At 36.3% G+C, this 21,223-nt stretch overlaps 1 protein-coding gene across 11 annotated transcripts in view; it reads right to left on the bottom strand.

Annotated features, from left to right (window-relative positions):
* zgc:136971 overlaps positions 1-21,223 on the bottom strand; it is a 47,421-nt gene that overhangs the window by 19,159 nt on the left and 7,039 nt on the right. For 4 of the 11 annotated variants that reach the window (XR_012383821.1, XM_073909830.1, XM_073909834.1 and 1 more), the window contains 16 exons: positions 20,489-20,628; positions 19,734-19,868; positions 19,512-19,603; positions 19,318-19,355; positions 19,045-19,166; positions 17,525-17,585; positions 17,294-17,388; positions 17,066-17,135; positions 16,866-16,951; positions 16,651-16,789; positions 13,350-13,433; positions 11,049-11,129; positions 10,871-10,959; positions 10,598-10,791; positions 10,010-10,112; positions 8,268-8,374 (listed from right to left, as the gene is read on the bottom strand). Coding sequence is in view for 10 of the 11 variants with exons in the window: in XM_073909830.1 (XP_073765931.1) it covers positions 8,268-8,374; positions 10,010-10,112; positions 10,598-10,791; positions 10,871-10,959; positions 11,049-11,129; positions 13,350-13,433; positions 16,651-16,789; positions 16,866-16,951; positions 17,066-17,135; positions 17,294-17,388; positions 17,525-17,585; positions 19,045-19,166; positions 19,318-19,355; positions 19,512-19,603; positions 19,734-19,868; positions 20,489-20,628 (1,636 nt within the window). In the remaining variant the exon portion in view is untranslated. Of the gene's footprint in view, positions 1-3,437; positions 4,140-5,979; positions 6,622-8,267; positions 8,375-10,009; positions 10,113-10,597; positions 10,792-10,870; positions 10,960-11,048; positions 11,130-13,349; positions 13,434-16,650; positions 16,790-16,865; positions 16,952-17,065; positions 17,136-17,293; positions 17,389-17,524; positions 17,586-19,044; positions 19,167-19,317; positions 19,356-19,511; positions 19,604-19,733; positions 19,869-20,488; positions 20,629-21,223 lie in introns of those variants that run through there. The other 7 variants (XM_073909829.1, XM_073909831.1, XM_073909832.1 and 4 more) reach the window with 3 other exon arrangements.

The following is a 21,223-nucleotide window of genomic DNA, read 5'->3' as shown; positions in this document are numbered from 1 at the left end:
GTTATATGTTTTTATAATAATCTCAGATGGGCGACATGGTGGCGCAGTGAGTAGCACGACTGCCACACAGCAAGAAGGTCGCTGGTTTGAGTCCTAGCTGGGTCACTTGGCATTTCTGTTTGGAGTTTGCATGTTCTTCCCATGTTCGCGCAGGTTTCTTCTGGGTGCTCTAGTTTCCCCCACAAGTCCAAAGACATGCGCTACAGGTAAATAGGGTAAGCTAAATTGTCCATAGCGTATGTGTGTGAATGAGAGTGTATGGATGTTTCCCAGTGATAGGTTGCATCTGAAGGGGCATCCGCTGCATATGTAAACCATGTGCTGGATAAGCTGGTGGTGATTCTGCTGTGGCGACCCCAGATTAATAAAGGGACTAGGCTGAAAATTAATGAATGCAACAGAAAATGAATGACTGAATAATATCAGACATATTTGCAGGAGCTAATCCCTCTGTGGTGAGTGAGAAGTACTGGAAATGATATGTAAAGGTTGCTTTGTTTAGGGTTTGTATGTGTGCAGCACTAGTTTCGGTTAGCCTGACCTACTACTTCCGACGAGATTCTGAAGTGCGCACCCCATGCACGCTGGGCTATCCCATGCAGCCCCACTAATGGGAAATGGGAGTGAAGCGACGCAACTGACGCGGGTAGGTCACATGACCATGAAAAAAAGGAGGATGTAGTACATCCAAATTCCATTAATACTTCTCCCATTCATACTGTATAGAACGTACTTTTCTAACGCCCGAGTAGTACTTTTAAATTCAAATGCAGTACCTACTGAGTAGTAGGCGGTTTCAGACGCAGCCCATGAATAAAACAAATTTAGTTAAAATTTAAATATATGAAACTATGTTTTATCTGTTATGTTTTGGTGCAGCAGCAATAACTGAAAAAAAAGCTTTAATAAAAAACACAAATATATAAAAAACAAAACTGAAAGAATATGATCAATAAAAGCTATAAAAGTAGATATAAATTAAAGGCAAGTATGTACTATAACCAAATAAATACATGTTATACATGTCAAGTCAATGTATAATGTGCGTTGATCAAAAATTACTATATAATAATAATTAACATTTAGTTGATGCTTTTAGGCCTGTTGACTGTCATGGATTCATAAGCTTTCACAGAAATTAACATATACATCATTTCAATTGTAGGGCAAAACAGGCCTCATCACAGTGAATGTAGACTCATTATGTGCTTATGCTGATGTACAAGAAGTAACATTTGATCATTCCTGCTCACATGTTGTTTTAACAACAGTTATGATATTATTGCAGTCGTTCAAAAATGAGGTAAGTTGACCCAGTTTGAGTTATATTCAATGCATATTTAGGTGACAATAAAAAACTGCTATTATATTATGATACCTGTTTATCAGTTTAAAGATAAGATTTCTTAAAAATTACACAAATAAGCTGTTTGTTAAAGACTTGAAAAGTCAATGTGAGAACTTAAGAATAAGAAAGCAGTCTGAAGGATTTAATTTATCTTTTATTATATTATTTTGCCAACTTAAATCAATTCAGTGCACTGCTTCAAGCTGTGCCATATTTATAGCTGTTGATTCAACCCACCCCAGGCCTGCTGTTGGATCTTACCCAACTTCCCAGCATTCTGGAGAAAAATGCCTGAACCATCAGATAAGGCTAACTTTTGTCTTTTCGTCTAGCGGTCACATCACAGCTCATGAAAGTAGCAACTAAGCTGTGGCTCATTTTACCCCGCTCTCCTTCTACACAGTCTGACCTTAAACCTACTTACATTTTTCTCCCTGTTCCTCTAATCTGCTTCTGCTTTTCATCTGCTTTTCACCCCCTGGCTGCTTTTGGGGTGTTTGTGTTTATTCTCGAATTCTGCCTCGCCATTTAATCTTCTTTTATGAGAATGTCTTACAGCATCTAAGCAGACGGAGGCACAAAGGAAAGACCTATAATGAAATCTGACCTGCCCAAGACCCAGACACCTACACCAAACCCCATCAAAGGGGGAATTTTAATACAGACCTTTCTTTCTCCTACACACAAACACACACAGATAGAGAGAGAAAGAGAGACAGACAGTGGTCTCAGGTGACCTGTTGTGTTCCACTTCTCTCTCTGTGGGTCATTAGCAATGCAATCTTAACAGGGTATAAAGCAATCTGTCCCCTGAGATGCCAGCATATTGAAAATCCACATGCTAAAATTGGCTATAAAACACTGCAACACAAAGCTGATTGGTGCTCAACATGCCAAACCAAAGAAGCTAATAATAATAGAATCAAAAAACATTCAAAATAAGAGTTCATAGCAGAAACACAGGAGCTGAAAGGATCTGTCCAAAGGGATTTGGAGATTAGGTGCTCAAACAACAACATTTTTGCAAATCTATGAAACAAAGAAATCTTTGAGGAAAGGATCTTTCTTAAGCTGCTCTACGTGAAATGGACACGGCAGTCTCAGGCTGTGTGCAAAACGCTGCCTCTGTAGGCGACATATTAGGCTAGAAAGGCAACAAGGCACATCTAAATCCAGTTATTGTGTCACATCTTGTCTACAGATATGTCTTTGTCTGGCATGCCTTTCACTGCCCGTGATATTCCACAACTATGTGCTTTTCATTTAGTTAAAGTTAAGCTAAAAAGTAATACAAAAAATCAGAATTAAAGAAGGAATCAGGGTGATGTCCTTTCAAACTAGCTTGCTAATCAGAAATGCTAATTTTAATAGCAGCTTTTCAGAAACGTTCTGGTGTACTATTGGTCCATTTGGGATGACAGAAAAGGTAAGTGTGGCTCTTCTTTTGCTTGAAAACCTCCTCCAGTTCAGTTCGTCATTGTCACACATACAAAATTAACTCAAAGACAGAGAACCTGCTTTATTGTAGAAATTGACTGAATTAAAACACTGACCTTGTAAAGCTTTATCTACTGCATGATGAGCTCTATATATGTGATGCAAGTATATATATATATATATATATATATATATATATATATATATATATATATATATATATATATATATATATATATATATATATATATATATTCTCACTGTCAATAGTGCTATTATTATAGGCTTTAAATACTGTCATTTTAGTTAAATGTTTTAAATTCATACAAAGAAATTTTTTTTTCTGTATTTTAGGGTCTGAAAGGTTAAGGTTGATCGTCTGTTAATAAATGTAACTTTCAGTAACACTTTAGATAAGGTGTCAATTCCCACTAATAACCAGTGGCTTATTACATACCTATTGCTAAGATATTGGCTGTTTATTAGCACTTATACAGCACATTTTCTGCATGATCTCATTCTACCCAATACCCAAACCCAACTATTACTTTCAGAACTATAAAAAAGAAGAAAATTGGGAGTTTGCTGAAGTAAATATTTGATGATTACCATTAATAGCGAGGATTAACGGAATACCTTCAAATAAAGTGTGTGCATTTCTAAGCAATCTTTTCTCATTTATTGCTAAAAAAAAAAGGAATATTTCAGTAATAACAGATTTGCTTTGTTTTCACACAAAAAAACTTACTTGTAAATCGTTAAACCATTATACTGCCTCAGAAGTATTTCCGAAATCAGTTTTGTGATGTACCCGCATGCTCAAACGCTTTTTGCCTAAAAACAACCATTGCCTGCTGCCTAAATGAATATTCCACATTAAAAAAAAAACAAGTCAACCGGCAGCTAGCTCTCTGCTAGTCTCACACGGTCACCCACTGAAGTTAAGCAGGGCTGGGCCAGTCAGTACCTCAATGGGAGACCACATGGGAAAGCGAGGTTGCTGCTGGAACTGGTGTTAGTAAGACTAGCAGGGGGCATGCTCAACCTGTGGTCTGTAAGGGTCCTAACACCCCAGTATTGATGGGGACTCTATACTGCTCAGTGAGTGCAGTCTTTCAGAGGAGACGTTAAACCGAGGACCTGACTCTCTGTGGTCATTAAAAATCACAGGATGTCAAAAAATAAGTAAGGGTTTAACCCTGGCCAAAAGCCCACTGGCATTTGTCCATCATGGCCTCCTAAAAATATCACCATATCATGATTGGCTTCATCAGTCTCCTCTTCACCAATCACCTGGTGTGTGCTCTGGTTCAATATGGCTGCCGTCATGTCACCCAGGTGGATGCTGCATATACTGGTGGTGGATAAGAAAAGCGTTATATAAATGTAAGGAATTATTATTATTATTAACAGTTTTGAGATGTATAAAGGAACAGCTTGCATAGAAATCCCTGTTAAAAAGAGCTTTTCTTCTGGCCAGCAGAGCCAATTCAGGGCATAGTTCAATTTTTTCAATAGACAAATATACATGACACGGTTTTATCAGCCAAGAACTTATAAAATGTTTTAAATGTGTCCAAGCAGCACCAGAATTTTCTTTTTCAAATAGAAAGATCTGTTACCAGGACTCCAGAAAACATTTCTGTACCGAGCAGAGAAAAAACACATGCGTGAGTATTCTGGGCTTTTATGTTCACATCCTGTTAAATTTTTGTCTTGTTTTTTATTTAGACCTCTTTGATCCATTTTGCATTAATAATTCTGTCAAAAGCACAATGGACAGACCAAACTTTTCAATATTAGGAGTGCATCAGGGTTCAGTTGTGAGCACTTAACAGTTTCTTCTTGAGTTTGTTTTTAAGAACCAAATTTATTAAATGTGAACAGACCATCACAATAATGGAACACTGGGTAATATGTGTTTTTGGGAAAAACTTACAACTGCGTAAAAAAAGATAACACTTCATAATAACTACACACTATGAATCATCATGATTATCTCAATATTAAGCATTAGCAAATAATGAATTTATTATTTGGTAAACATTAACATTTATTAATTTAAAATGTGCTTAATAATTGTACTTTCATACTTTGTTACTGATTAATCTTTCATGACTAAATTAAGTTTCATAATTGTCACCTAAATATGCATTATTTACAAATCATGTGTATTTAATATTTAAGAGAAATTTTTTTAAGATCATTCAGAATGAGTTAGTAAACAATTAATAAACTATTCAAATCAACATTTATATATTAGTATTCAGGCGTATACCAATAGTTAACTTAATGCAGTTTTGTGACCTAAACTAAAGTGAGGACTATTTATGCTTTGTACATCCCTAATGATAATTAAAGGCTCAGTATCAACTGAACAATACATCTCTGCGATCTTATCTAAAAAGTAAAATTACAGTAGTTTAAACATTGCCTAATGACAGAAGTGTCAAAATTTAACATAAAATTGGATAAAACAACAACAATGTAATAATTTAGCAATAAGAGTTTAAACTGAAGTCTTTTTAATTGACATAAGATTGCAAAGATTTATTTTTCATTAATTAAATACAGTTTCATTTGTGTACCTTCAAATGAATGGAAATGAATAAAGTAGTTTATTTTCTTTTTTCCTGTTTAGAGTATAACTGAGATTTTAATTGTCATTAATAAGGGATTTATAAAGCACAAACAGTCTTCATTTTAGATTAGGTCACAAAACTGGATAAAGCTAATTTAATGAGACATTTGATAACATACAAATTTACTAATATATGCCTGAATGATAAGATATATAAAGGTTCATTTGAATAGTTTATAAATCATTTACTTAAGCATTCCATATAATCTTTAAAAACCATCATAAATGTGCTTACAACTCAAGAATAGAGCATCTGCAGTTATAAAGTGCTTACTAAACATCAGTTAATGTAGAGTTAGTGCTTAACAGATAATGAATTCACTATTTGCTAATGCTTAATAAAAGATTCATAGTGTGTTATTGTGTTACCAAAAAAGTCTATTGGAATGACTTTGAATCTTTTGCAGTGAGGATGAAACTTTTGCTTTAAATATGACCATAATTTAAGTGGATAAAGCCTTAGACATGAGCTCTTATGGTAGCCACCAAAGCTAGCATACACTTAGACGTAATGAGTATCTGGAATATAAAAAGAAAAAAAAAACATCACACATTTGTCTCCTGTATCATGTTTATAAACATGGAATGTTGAAGATCTCTGCAGACACAACTGTAAAAAATATCTCTTTTTCCTCTCTTCTAAGCCAAGATGTACCTTTGTTTATATTTGAAAAAGAAGTAATCCATAAACAATCATCATTTCCTTGAATTTAAAGTGAAACAGATTTGATTTAAAAAGCACTGGCTTCACTATTACTGTCTATTAAGAACATGATGAAGAGCAAACGTTTCACAAAAAAGCTGAATGTTCAAAGACTGACTATAAAAAGAAAAGTTCAATATCAGTACAGTATCATGATTTCTAAACAAAGACTCCATCCTTTGGCATTCAAGCTCTTGTTTTAGAAGTGCTGATTTAACAGGAACAAGTCTGTCCTCTAGTGGACAATGACCTGCATAACCTGTAACTTCAGCTTCAGTGCAACATTCACAGACATTTACAGTTTTGGCAAGAATGTCAAACACAATGTGTTCAGACAGGGAATAAAAGCTTCTGATGGATATGTTCATGTGTTTCTAAGAAATGTTTTGTCAGTTTAAATGCTCTTTAAACCACAGAAGGATGTTGAGGAAGCAGTCAGACTGAGTGTTGACTTTAGACAGCGTGTGACCCTCATCACTGAACCACAATAACCTGAGGCAAAGCAAAAAAGACAGAAAGAAAGAGGTATGTGATAAAGATAGGAAAAAACAAAGAGCAGACTAAACACTTAACAATAGCTATTAGTTGTCAAATGAAGTAGGCTTTTCAAATGTCAGTGGTAATAAAGATACTAGGGAAGCAGGGATGTCAAATGAAAGATTGCCAAATAAAATCAATATTTAACTTAATATTTAAAAAAATATATATTACCTTTAAAAAGTATGCATTAAATTGATTTGAAGTGACAGTAAAGTCACTTCTAATGGGTCAAAATGCTGCTTTTTAACTTTGCTAATTTCAAAATAAAATAAAAAAAAAAGTTTCCTCAGCCACAACATTTACAAAAGCTGTATTAGACAAACAGAAAATATTTATTAGCAAAAAAACTGTATCATTAGACAAACACATACTAAAACTTGATTGGTAGTCACACAGTTTGACCAATCCCGTTAACCAATCACATCTTGACAACACATTAAACACAAGTGGATCAAGGCAAGAAGTTAACAGACAATTAAAGCAAAGATGCCACCAAAATGAGAATTTAAAAATGCCACACAAATAATAGATAATAGAAAAATAAATGCCCTAAAGATCTGTGGATGCAGTTTCACAATGAGCATCTTTTTACTTGTTTCTTTGCACTGAGCATTTGTACAAGCTTATGTTAAACATATTATATTACTAAAAAGTCACGGTCAACAGTAAGTTTAAAGCAGTTCAACCGAAAAATGAAAACTCTGTCATCATTTACCCACCCCCTTCTTTCAAACCTTTATAAGTTTATTTTATCTTTTTTTACACAAAGTAGATCCTTTGAAAAAAGATGAAAACAGGAAATCATTGACTTCTGTTAGATCACCATCTCCATGCCAAATAAATAAGATCCAACCATGGATGCCAGATCCAGTCAGAAAATGTCTGTTTCTCTGTGTCTCCAAACAGGCCTGTGGAGGCGCCCAATACCCAAATCTGTTAACCAGTATTCAACTGAATTACCAGTCTCCTATCAATTAATTGTCTCCAATCAATATAGGAGTAGACTGAGAAAATTAGCGAAGAGTAAAAGCAGGAGACAAAGTCATGATAATAAAGAAAGAGCAGAGTTTATTAAAAAATCTTAGTTGTGTATGCTTGCTTCAATGCTCAGACTTCGTCAGACCATGATAAATCCAAAAAGTGTTAATTAACCACAACCAACAGCAATGGAAAATCACTGCTTCACAACACTGTCCACAGACAATACCGATCTTGAAATGGAGACATTCTCTTATCTCTTACTCATGAAAACATGTGTTGCTTAAACCCACAGTCATAAGAAAAGAAGAAAATTAGAAGAAAGAAACATATAAAGGTTTGGAACCACTTAAGGATGAGTAAATAGAGAGTACATTTTTGGGTGAACAAACTCTTTAAATATGACTTATATAAAACTTGGATGATAGGGATCAGTATCAGACCAGTTATGATGACAAGAAAACAGTTGTAATCAGCGTCAAAATGTCTGTTTAGAACATCCCGATTTACAACCAATAGAAAAAAAAATCAAAATGACCAAATAATGGCTGTTTACTTAGACTGGTCTTTCTAAGCAAACTAATATTCAGTGTAATTGTGGTGTTTGTGTGTTAGTGTACCTGACAGGTGTATTCCTGCTCTTGAGTGCTCTGTAGAGCTCCAGACCTTGGTGAGGTGATACTCTTCTGTCTCTCCCACCCAACATCAACAACACAGGAGCACGGATCTAAAAATGTGTACACAAACCATATCAAAGTTTGCTATGTGCATATTAAACTAATCATGCTAACCAAATAATTCATAATCCTGTGAGTTTATGTGTGGATATTTAAATTAAGGTATTTTGGGGACCAAGAAATGAAAACACCTCACCAGTAACACAAAATGGCATATATATAGTTTTCTGTTACATACAGGGCAGGGCTCGAAATTTACTTTTTTACTTGGTAGCACCGGTGCTTCCAACTTCAAAAATTTAGGAGCACCAGAAAAAATTTAGGAGCACCCACCAAAAATGAATGAGCACCACTGCAAATTGTATATTCACGGATTTATTGTATTTAAAAAAACATCAATCAGGACTAACAAAAACCCGAAACCACTAACTAATTATGTAAAGACTTATTGACATTTGCAACACTTCCAAAATGAATATCCAATAATTATAAATTATTAATGATGAATGAATTACATTTCTCATTATCATGCTCCCTTGAATGTGCTTGAATGCAAAAAGTCCTACTGTTATATTATGAAAAATAAATCTATGCTTCACACCAAACAAAAAAGAAACATTGCAGTAAGACATATCTATTTTGCACTATTGTTTTATATGCACGTCAATTTAATAAACAAATAATATTTCTGCTACAAAACATAAACGTAAGATTAGAATAAATCATTCAATTCAGTGCTTAATGCTGCAAAGCAGTCATCGGTAACTAAATAGAAAAACAATATACATCTCAAGAAAGAACAGACAAAAAAAGGAAGAAAAGTCTCTTTTCTACCACTCTTAATAAATTTTAGTTTTGGGTTTGTGTAAAAAAGCAGGCGAACCAGTCGGCCCAATATAAGCGAAGCAGATCAGGATTCTCCAAATGATCACCTGCGCAATTCTGTTCTTTGTCATGAGCTGCAGTTTCAGTTTAAACTTAGTAAAGGCGAGATTCTTTGGCGATTATATATAGTGTTAGATTTTACATTAGCTGCCATTTGTGCTGAACACGCAGTGAATGCAACATATCGAGAGTCAGGCCATTAAACAGCTGAGCCACTCCGAGTTTTTCAGCACTCTTTCCGAAAACACTCAATTGGTCTCGGCTGGCGGATCAACATTTACCACATGATCACTCTCTTTTCATTGCGTCTTCCTCAATCTTCAACTTGATTGACAGCTAATATGAACCATTATAGTGGCAGGGAAGACTGATTTAACACGATTTTAGAGAAAAAAATCTAAACAAGTCGCACTACAAACATTATATGTCGTCGCACAAATGCTCCCAATTATATTATGAGGTCGCATAGATTAAATTTTGTGTGCATATGCGAGCCATGTAGGGTATAACATATACTACTAGCTGTAAAAATTATTTGCAGTTTGCCCATTTAGTTGGCTTTGTAAATGTGTGTGACTATCAATGTGTGTATGTGTGTGCGCTCAAAAATTGATTTTTGCAACTTGTTTAAACTACTTATTTAAAATGAACTGAATCAACACAATTCTGGGGACAACTTAAATGTTTTTTGTTCAATCCACTTAAAACTATAAAAAACAATGAAGTTAACTTAATCAATCTGTTTTGGGACAACATGAAGGAATCCAGCATTTTTACAGTGTGTGTTGTGCACAGTGTACCTGTGGAGCATGTATTATAGGTGATTTATCCAGCATGGAAATGAGGGACTGTGATGTGGGCAGCCGGTCAAAAGCATACTGAAGCCCAACAGAGGAATATCTCCTGTAGGGAAAGTACACAACAGCATCACGATCACCATCAAACACTCAAAATATTGACAAATATCTAACAAATGTAACACCACAGGATACTACAACAATAATATCAGTACTTACAGTACATTAATCCTACTCATAACTACATTCACCTCGTAGAACTCCTATGCTTTTAATGTAATAAATGGCTTTCATTCATTATGTGTGAATCAATAACAATATCACTGTAAGTAACGCACAGTATCTTGCACAGACTGATTGATTTATTTAGTAAGACCTCAATGTATCGTCAATGTATTCATTTTGTTTTGCCTGTATACTGGACGTTTCTTTGACTTTCAAAGTCTAGATAGCCATTGACTTGCATTTACGACCATGATTTCAGAACAAATCTGAAAATAAGTCACCTACATGACCTGAGGATGAGTAAATTAAAGGTACTTTTTTTGTTGTTGTTTGTTGACCCATCATTATAATAGCAGGTGTGTTTACCAGTCCACGATATCGCTCGTCCCGAGTAGTGTGGCTGCGTTGATGACCGGGTTTCGTGCTGCACATGCTCTGTAGAAATCTGGATATTGGCCAATCAGGTGGCAGGCCAAAAACCCACCATGAGAGCCGCCCATCACTACCACCCTATCAGGATCAAGTGTGGTCTCGTTCTGTAAAGCGCACAACACTGCCCTCTGGACACAAAGAATGACAAATTAGCTAACGCAACATTTCTATTCAAAAGGCCAATGTTATTTGTGCATATATACACACCTGAACATCTTTGACATCCTGACTGCCAACGTTTCCAAGTAGAGACTCAATGCTATCTTGACCGAAACCAGTAGAGCCCCTGTAGTTCACTGCAATATACAATATCACACTGTAAACAAGTGCTCGTTTTCTGCTTTTAATGTTGTCAGAGGAACTAGAATGACATTTAAAGACTCACCCATAAGAACGGCAAAGCCCAATTTGGTTAAAGCAGCGGCTGTGGCGTTCCAGTCTGCAGCAAAATGAGCATGAGGACCACCTGCACAGACAAGCACTTCAATATAGCTTTGCTCATTTTCATTAATCTTCATCAATCCGTTCATCAGCTGCGAGTATAAATAAAGCTTTGCTTTGATTGTTTAACTAAAAGGGTCTGATGCTTATTAATTAATCCATTACGAAAAAACGCAAAACATTTCGGAGTCAGTTCAAGCAGTGATGCTTTGTTCTCTCTTCTCCAAAGTAAAAAAAAAGAGAGGAATAGGCTACACATTGTGTTCATCCAATACTGCATAGAGGAAAGAGTTAAGCTCATTATCAAAGATCTGCGCTGGATTATCCCAAAATGCAAAGTTTATTTCATGAAATCTGCGGAATGTGTGAAACTTCACACATTCACAAGCATAAACAAATCCTGAACATAGGCTGGCAGTACAGCAGACATTACAATAGAGGGTGGCCGCTTTGACGTGTTAAAGCAACAGACCGAAAGCGAATCATGCTTTCTATTATAATGTCTATGAGCAGTACGTTAAATGTATGGACACACACACACCAAGCACAAGCAGGGGAGAGGTGTGCCATTCACCGAATCCAGCAAATAGGGGTTCTCAACTGTCTGTCACATTTTACCTTTATTTTATGTCCTAAAGTTATCTGTAGCTCAAATAACATCATTTTATATTTAGCTTTTTGCTTGTGCGGTGGCTCTAAACTGTCAAAACATCTCTCAAAGCGTTTTGTTTTTGGATGCGAAAAGCAGAAGAAAATATCGAACCTGGTTCAAATTTTTATTATGAGGACAAAAGTTTCAGAGGCAGTGTGTCAGTACGATTGACACAAGAGGGAGAATTTATTTTTTACAAAATTACAGATGAAAATTTCAGATCGAGTTTGCAAAAACCTTTAGTCTACATGTTTTATGACAATTAAGCCTTTTTAAAGTCCATGAAAATCAGTTAAAACACACCAAAACCTGAAGAAACGTAGGCGCTTAGAACAAAAGCACCATATAAAAATGTGTGAAAGGCAAATAAATAATCCTGCACACCATCAAAACTTGCTCAAAGATTTATTACATGTACCTTTTTTGTAATAAATTTGCATGTAATAAATCTTTGAGCAGGTATTGATAGTGTGCAAGATTATTTGTTGGCCTTAAGCCCAAGTCATTTTTTAAGTGCAAATACTGAGAGTTGGAAGATCATATGTCCATGCACAGACATGAACGAGATTATGTGAAAATCATTCAGAGGCAGTGATATACAACACAATTTTATGACTTTTAAACTCGAAAGCAATTTCTTCCTCTGTGCATGTGTCTGGTGTGGAATTACATGTGATTGCTTCTATCACTTTCAGTGGCCTCTCTCTCTCTCATTTCAGCTTAATAATGATATGAGCTGTGAATGTTTGTTAGGCAAAGTTTCTTTGTCTCCACTGGGAAACCAGAAAGCCTGCTCAACCTGTGTGTGTGAATTATAAAACCAAGTCTGCTGTAAACTATAATCTCTGATGAGCGTCATGCATAATACAGTGCTCACTGTTTAGCCACTTTATCCTTCTGATTTGCAACTTTAAACAGATCAGCTAGTTCAATCACATACAGCTCACAAATGGAGCTAACAGCTCCAAAAAAGTTTTGACATGTTTTCAAATGATCAGGAGCTTGTGAGTCCCTCGGCTCGACTTGTAAATTCCTCTCACACAGTACAAAACAGGACCATACGACTATCAGAAATGTACATGTGACCTCTGACAGGAAAAAATATATACAAGCTCATATGACAGAGGAATAACCTGCCTTAATTGCAACAGCTAAAATCATACAAAAGTTTATTGGAAACACTTCAAAAATATTAATTACAACTTTGTACTGACCCATTTTTATTTTTTAAATCCAAATACTGAGGAATCAAATTTTTTTTTGCAAGGTGTTGGGACATTTAATGGTTTTGACTTTCTACTCAGAACTTTTCAAAGCCTTATATTATGTAAGGCCATTAAGACCAAGAACCTGTTATCATAAAAAGGGCTCTAAAAAAACATACAAAATATGTTGGAGTCTTACTGTATATATTAATTTAAGGTTATACATGCAAATTAAATGTCAATTGGATCAACAGAAGTGTCTGTGTGAATATTTTTTAACCTGACTGTAATCTGCTTACAAACATATTGTTTGGATCCATACACTGTATTTATAACTAATAAATTCAGATAAATTAAATTAAAATGCATTAAAAACATGTTTGCTTACCATGTATATTCACCACCAGTGGAGTTTTTCTCCTCTCTGGAGGACTGTACGGCTTCAACAAAATAGCTCCAAAATTCAGTCCAGCTAAATAGAGGTTAAGAGAAAATTTTCAAATATGCATTGCTGGTAACTGTGTGTGTGTGTGTGTGTGTGTATATATATACACACGCATACATAAATATATATACATATACATACAGCATTACACTTGTAGCAGTGCAATGTGGCTGTATATCGCCACTGGTGGGAGGTGTGTGTTGGTGTCTTAAGGCTGATTTATACTTCTGCGTCAAACGCCGGCGTATGCTATGGCGCTGACGCATAGCCCTTCGCCGTGGCCATCGGTGTCGCTGACGTGCACCTTTCAAAAATTGTAACTACACGTTGCAACGTGCAAGCTCTGTGATTCGTCGGCTTGGTAGCGCTGTCGAGTCTGGGTGGGTCCGAGAGCCGCGTGAATGGTGCGAGCCTGATGGAGCGATTGTTTACAAGTGTGGAGTCCCGCGAAGGAGCTCCTAATGGAAAGTTTTGTTTTGTGTTTACCTCATAGTTAAAGTTGTTGCACTTCCGCCGGTTCCTGCCTCAAAATGAGCGAGTTTGAGCCACTTTTACATCCAGGAAGTGTTCAGGAAAAGCAAAACAGCAGAGAAGAAACTCGACACAGAAGAACATTTACACCTCACTGCCAACTAGGGTTGTAACGGTATGATTTTTTTACGGTATGATAATCGTCTAAAACAATACCACGGTTTGACGGTTTCGCGGTATACGGTATTAAATAGTAATTCTCATAGCAAAGACCCTGAAAAGAATAAGAACACATTTTCTGACTGAACAAAGGTTTTATTTCAACAAACTTTTAAAAGAACCATTTTAATAGAACTATAGAAGTCTTTTATAAAAATAAACTGAAAAATCTCCCATTTTAATAAATTAAATTAGAAGGAATAAACAAGCAGGGTCTTTTAAGATTAGACAAAAATAAACTTAAACTGTCCTTCCTTATAAGCAGGATAAATGGGAGACCAAAAGTGCAATACCAAGTTTATGGCTGTAAACATGTATTTAAAGCGTTGTTTTTTTCAGTCTAGGTTGTGATGAAGAAATGTAAGCATGTTGAGATTTTCAGGACTTAATCTTGACCGCTGAGGTGAGAGAATGTGTCCACTTGTACAATGAACAAATAAAAAAATAATAAATAATGTGTCAAAGTCCAAATAAACATGGTGCAAATCCTCAGTAAAAAAATAGATATAAATATTTACTATACTATAAATAGTTACATAACGAAACTAGATTCAATATGGAACATCCTTAGGTTTTATGTGCCACCATGGATATGGTTGTCTGTGGATATGGATTTGGATATGGTTGTATGCAATGCAGACAAACAGCTGCACCTTCATTTGTGTCTTTTGAAAACAGCAAGAGCAGCAGTTCGTCTTTGCTGTGTCACTGTTTTGTCATGTTTCTGTGCTGCTGTGCATGCAAAAGTACTTAGTATGAGAATTATTTCATGCAAAACTTTTTTTTTTTTTTGCGTTTTATTTAGCCGCGCAGAAATGTATGCCTATCTCTCATTCCGTGTTGTTCAAAAAGCTCATGTTGGTCCACAAACAAAAGTGAAACCTATGCTTATTGGTTGTGATATAGCGAGTTTGAACCAATCTGGGCATGGAGGAGGGACAATGCATCAATGTATCATGTCTGGTTTGTCCGGAGACACAGTGACGAGCGTTTCTTTGTCAAATCAGCGTTGTCAAATTTTGATGACGTAACCGCACTGATTCCGGAGCCTCTGAAAGTCCGTTATGTGATACAGCACTGGAAAGCTGAGACTCTCTTCTTTATGCCAATCTTTGAATTGTATGAATCGGATCAGCGGATCAAAAGTTATTAAACATTTAAGAGCAATACTTATTTTTAGCCGCGGGCGGCTGTCTCGGTCTTTAAGGGTTAAAACCGTTGATATGCAATTGTTCATGGTATGATAATCGTGCACATTCAAATCGTGGTAAACCGTCATACCGGTATATTGTTACAACCCTACTGCCAACTAGCATTTCGGAAGTGTTAATGCAGACCAACAGAGACAGCGCGCAGAAGTATAAAAGCACTGCTACGCGCGTTGCATGCGCCGTGGGTCACGCAGGTCACTTGACGCAGAAGTATAAACCAGGCTTTAGTGTCCCACCAGTGCTGATATACAGCACCATCAGACTGCTACGAGTGCGATATTGCATTTATACAACAGCTCGACGGCATAATCATGTATATAAAAAAGAAAATCAAACACAGAGAGTCTCAAAACCCTTATGTAAAAGGAACTATATTCTTCCGCCATTCCGACACAAAAAAATCATTTTAAAGCTAATTTTTGAATGATTCTTGAGCGTAATGTCTAAAGTGATGACAAAACAGGTCATTTTGCTCCCATTTTAAGATTATAAGGCTGAACGAGAGATTCACAGCATTTCTCTGTTGCAATCGGTTGATCACAATAATTAACCCCAAAAAAGCCAAAACAATGCAAACACTACCAGAATACTGTTGTGTTTGCTTTAAGGAAAAATGCTAAACACATGCAGTCATTTCTTCTTTCTTTCTGTTTACTGAACTAGTCTGCAGTAGCAAAAACAGGAGACTCAATAGAAACAGATGGCCATCTCTGGTTTTAAGACTTCAAGATGAGTCCTACCTTCCACTCAACACACTACAATGACTATGGTATAAATACAGTACTACAACATACAAAAGAGAAAGAACGACTTAGAAAGTCACTTACCTGTTTTATAATGATTTGATCAGCTATAGTTTAAAATTAATCTGGGTTTTTCGTCTCCTGTAAGGGCTTATTATGCGATCTCTGTCGCCATGTTGTGAATGGACAACATCAACTGTTTTTGGTCTGCTCAATGACTGGCTAATGGTCGCAGACGCTGTTTCTCTCAAAAATATCAACATTTCAAAATAGGCACTATCCTTTAAAATAAACTGCATAGTTGTAATCTAAACAACTACAACCTTGACTAAAAAAGCCTTAGAAGTACATTATGTTGTCCAACAGCAGAAATATTTGTCAAACTGTAGAGTGTCCTCTACTTTTTGCTGTAGAAATAAAGATGAATTGAATTAAACAGTATGTGGGCGGAGTCATACACAAGGGTAAAGGGTTAAAAGACTGGACGAGTGCTGTTACTTGCAGAATATTGCACGGCTATCAGCCAATCAAATTCAAGAACCAGATAGAACTGTAGTATAAATATATATACAAATCTGATGATGCATTCATGTTGCTTACAGAACTGATGGTTTTCCTCTTGAGATGGAGGTGTGATCAACATGGGCTGCCAATCAAATCCCTCATACACATCTGCTCCGCCTAAATTACTAAGCTGCATGTCCTCAGCACGATTAACTTTTGAGAGGAAGCCAGCTCTCTACAGAAAACACACAAAAAGTTACATTTAATTCAGTTTTTTCAGTGAAAAATACTTATAAAGTGTGAGGTTGTACCAGACAGGGTGGTTGATTTGGGGAAGAGCAGCTTAACACCATCAGGTCTTTTTGTATCGTCAACAGCTGCACACTCCCGAAATCATCTACAGAGTATAACATATGGCACAAAATGTGGCATAAAATTGGCACAAAACACAGTAATGACATTGACAGAAAAATCCATTTCAGAGCACTCAGGACATCCCAATTCAAACTACCTAGTCTTAGCACATCCAGTCCACATACTTGAATGATTTTTCCTGTGGTTCTGTCGACTGAAAACACTGCCTAGAAGAACAGATGGTGCAAATCACAAAATCACTACCCCAGGAATTTCTGAATGCACACAGAGCAGATAAAGGACAGGCACAGATTCTGCACTTCTGCATTATTTCACTCAAGCATGCATGTTTTGTCATTTGAATTATGTCTATGCATTGGTTTACCTTCTTGTTTTCACAGGCACTGCTGAAGAAGACTCTCTCACTGTCTGCAGACCAGCAATGTGATGGTAGCGACTCATATATACCGGCAAACTGGCCTGAGAGAGGAAGAAGTCACTCACATGAATGTTGATTGCAAAAGGTGCAAATAATATGTTCCACGCTCTACAATGTGTGTGTGTGTGTGTGTGTGTGTGTGTGTGTGTGTGTGTGTGTGTGTTTTCATCTAAGCACCTTTTTCTGCTCTTCTGATCACATCTACCAAAACCGAAGAGCTTCTGTTCTTCATGTCATACTATAAAGAGACAAAGAAAAGAGCTTAATAATATTTGAATGAATTTGAGCACATACATAATAATAATATAGTCAAAATTATAACAATTTAAATCTAATAGTCTTTTATTTTATAATACCTTCCTAAATAATTTATTCCTGTGATGGCAAAGGTGAATGTCCAGCTGCCACTACATTAATATTCAATGTCACGTGATCCTTCAGAAATCCAGCTATTATGCTGATTAGCAAACATTACTTGATAATTATATAATAAATATTAAACTAAATGCATATTTTGCCTTTTAGTTTTAACCATTCTAAAGCAGAAGCAGTACAGACTTTTTGTTGGCTACTGCAGCGTCTTTCGGTAGAATATTTAGAACTTCCGTTTACAGCAGGTCATTTGCGATCTGAAAATGGGTTTCAGTGGAGTTTTGAGTGGATTACAGAGAGTTTTTGTGACACACAACATTGAAAGGTGTGTGTTAAAGCTGTTATAACCCGTCAGATGTGGTTTAAGCGCGAGAGAAAAATGTTCTCCTAGTTCATGTGTCTGCCGTCAGAAATACAGTGTGTGAGTGTATGTTCCCAACCCGTCAGCTCTTCAATGCGTGCGCAAACACACACGCAATACTTTACTGCATTATAAAGCAAACCAGATTACTGCTATGAAACTTTACAGGTATGCAAGTTATGCAATTTATAAAAATGACCAATAAAAATCTGTTACTGATACTGTGCTGGTTGATTTGCATGTTGATTCTAATCGGGAGCCATTTGTTTCATTAAGCTAGAAAAAAAAAATAATAATTACAAATGTTTTGCTTCTTACACTTTCTTTTTATACCTGAAACTTGCCTATAGCACTTATTCATTGTTGATCTTATAGTTGTGTAAATTGCTTCCTTGTCCTCATTTGTAAGTCGCTTTGGATAAAAGCGTCTGCTAAATGACTAAATGTAAATGTAGTTTGTATTGTGTAGTATTTACCACGGTATGGGTTTTTCTGTCATTTCAAAACGCCACTTTATTTTCAGTCAATGTGTGAGTTGGATAGTAGTACAGTAGGCTACGTGTGTTTGTCAAACATTTTAGTGAATTAAATTTGTTTGGGTTGGTTATATATTTGAAATAAAGAGAAAATGTTGGCTTTAGCGATGACGAAGCTCCATTTAGACAGCACAAGATGCCGTCTGACAACGAGGGGAAAATGCCTCACAGCAGTTGTTTTCCATTCTATTAGATCGCATTTTGTTAAATGATCAGTCCAGGAGGTGGTGCTGATGGACAACAGTATTAGTTCAAAGATGTTAAAAGCAAATAAAATAGATTAAAACTATCGTTTCAAAGCTGTCCAAATGTGATTGTTTATACGCATAAGCTGCTGACCGGACGTTCTTCGCATTCTCCTTGCACATACACACAAAGCCTCTAAGAAAAAGGTCTATACTATACTATACATATTATTATTTACTCACCAACATCATGCTGAGGCACTGATGATGTGGTCCAAACACTTCTCCCTGTAAGTAGACGATCCAACACGAGTCTGGACTCATTCGAGGGCTTGACACAGACATGCCATCAGATGACAAGCACTCTGACCATATCATATTGAAAAAGAAGAGATAAAAATACAGTTTATTGTTTTCAGAGAATGTTATATGAACCAAAGCTCAAAGGTACTTTTAAAAGGCAACACAACAAACCCTCTCGCTCTCTCTCTTTAAATAAAGAAACAAAAATCTCACCACAGTTCCCTTTCATATCCAGATAGTAGAGAGCTGATCTGAGGGAACAAATTATTTATTTTTTACACCTAGTAAATCAGCAAACTTGGATATTTAATTTATGATTATCATGATATTTAGTTTTAAATATTTGAGGTCAATTATTGGCTGTTGAAAATATTAAAGAAAGTAAATAGACTAATTTCGCCTCTCACCTACGATTGGAGCAGAACTTTAGGCCTAGTCTGAACGGCTCATTCCAGAGGCCCACAAACACCACACCCCTTCCATTAGGTGCCCACAGAGCCTTGAAAACAAATATGAAGGTGTGCTTAATAATCCAGTCAACATTTATCCTCATATAACAACTCTGGTTTAAAGTCTGTTATATGTAATATATAACATGACATGAGAACAGTGGGATATATGTAACTCACCTGTGCTGGTGATATATGAGGAGGGACCCCAGCATATATGATGACCGTTGCTTTATTGAGATCAGCTACACACAAAACTGGACTGCTTTTACCCACCAGCCCCTCGCCCCAGTCTTCAACATACACATTCTTATCCTGGGAAATGCACACAACACACTTCTTTAAAAAGCTGATGCATATCTTAAAACTTTTTTTTGATAAAACACTAACATTCTAAGGTGGTTCAGATGTTGACATACAGAAATGTACAATTTTATGATTGTTTATATGTTTTTTAAACATAAATGAGCCAAGCTTAACATAATTAAACAAGTTGTGAACACTGTTTTGTTTTCAGATAGATTCATATATCTTCCAGAAATAATCATGGGTGATATGTGTTAATGGCATCTATTAAGAGTTGATAGGGTAGGCAACTGGGGCAATACTTTGTAAGCTAGACCAGGTGTTCCCAACTTTTCAGCCCGCAACCCCCAAAATAATAATACTAGTGACTCGCAACCCCCAATATTCTCTGAGGTGATGATAAATATATAAACCTAAAGGCTTTTCTGACATAAAGGTGTCATAAAGTTTAACCTGGTGCCATAAAATCAATGTGCTGTGTCTTTAATATAACCTAATCTCCCCAAAGGTCGCAACAAAATCGAAAGGCAACCCCCCCTCACTTTGGGAATCACTGGGCTAGACCATGTCTTTTGACAACACTTGGTATTGCCTTTCTATACAGCTGTTTTGACTGACAGACATCCCACCTGTTCCTCAAGCAACACCAGCCCCCCGTCCTCATTGGCTGATCCAAAAGATGAATGCACAGATGGCTCCACCCTCTTTTTTTCAGCCACATAGAGCAACTTTTTTTCACACGGTGACCAGGCCAAACATCCGAACTGAGCTAATGGTGCACAAAGAAACACAGAACACAATCAGAGAGACATTGACATAAACAAAAACAAAAATGTAATCTTAAGCCACATTTTTTTATAAACGATAAATATCAATTTCAATATGTTTTACTTAAATGTGATTCATTTGTGTGATGGCAAAGCTGATTTTCCAGCAGCCAATACTCCAGAGTTCAGGCCCTGTTTACACAAAACGCGTAGGTTTTGAAATGGTCACGCCTTCTGTCCACACTACAGAGTTTTCGAGAGCTAAAAACTGAGCATTTTGGAAACGCTGAAGAGACCATTTTAATTTTAAAACGCTGCTGCTCTGTATCAGTGTGGATGGGGGAAAATGGAGACATCTTAAAACTGAGGCGTGGCTGCAGACATTTGCACTACCTGATTGGGGCTTTTCCCTCAATATTAAGTAGCCTACACACAGTTCAGTCCTGCATCCTCTCCTTGTAAGTTCAGACTTCACAAGTTTGATATGGAAAACAAATTCCCGAGGACACGTCAGGTGAATCTTCAAAGGCAACAGTGTACTTTATTATAACCGCATTCACATCACCCAGGCTTTGTTGTTTTGGTAAAAATTAAATG

The sequence above is a fragment of the Danio rerio genome, chromosome 8 (genome assembly GCF_049306965.1).
Source record: "Danio rerio strain Tuebingen ecotype United States chromosome 8, GRCz12tu, whole genome shotgun sequence".
NCBI lineage: Eukaryota > Metazoa > Chordata > Actinopteri > Cypriniformes > Danionidae > Danio > Danio rerio.
The sequence above is the reverse complement of the archived record's forward strand: the minus strand, read 5'-3'. Positions and strand labels throughout refer to the sequence as shown.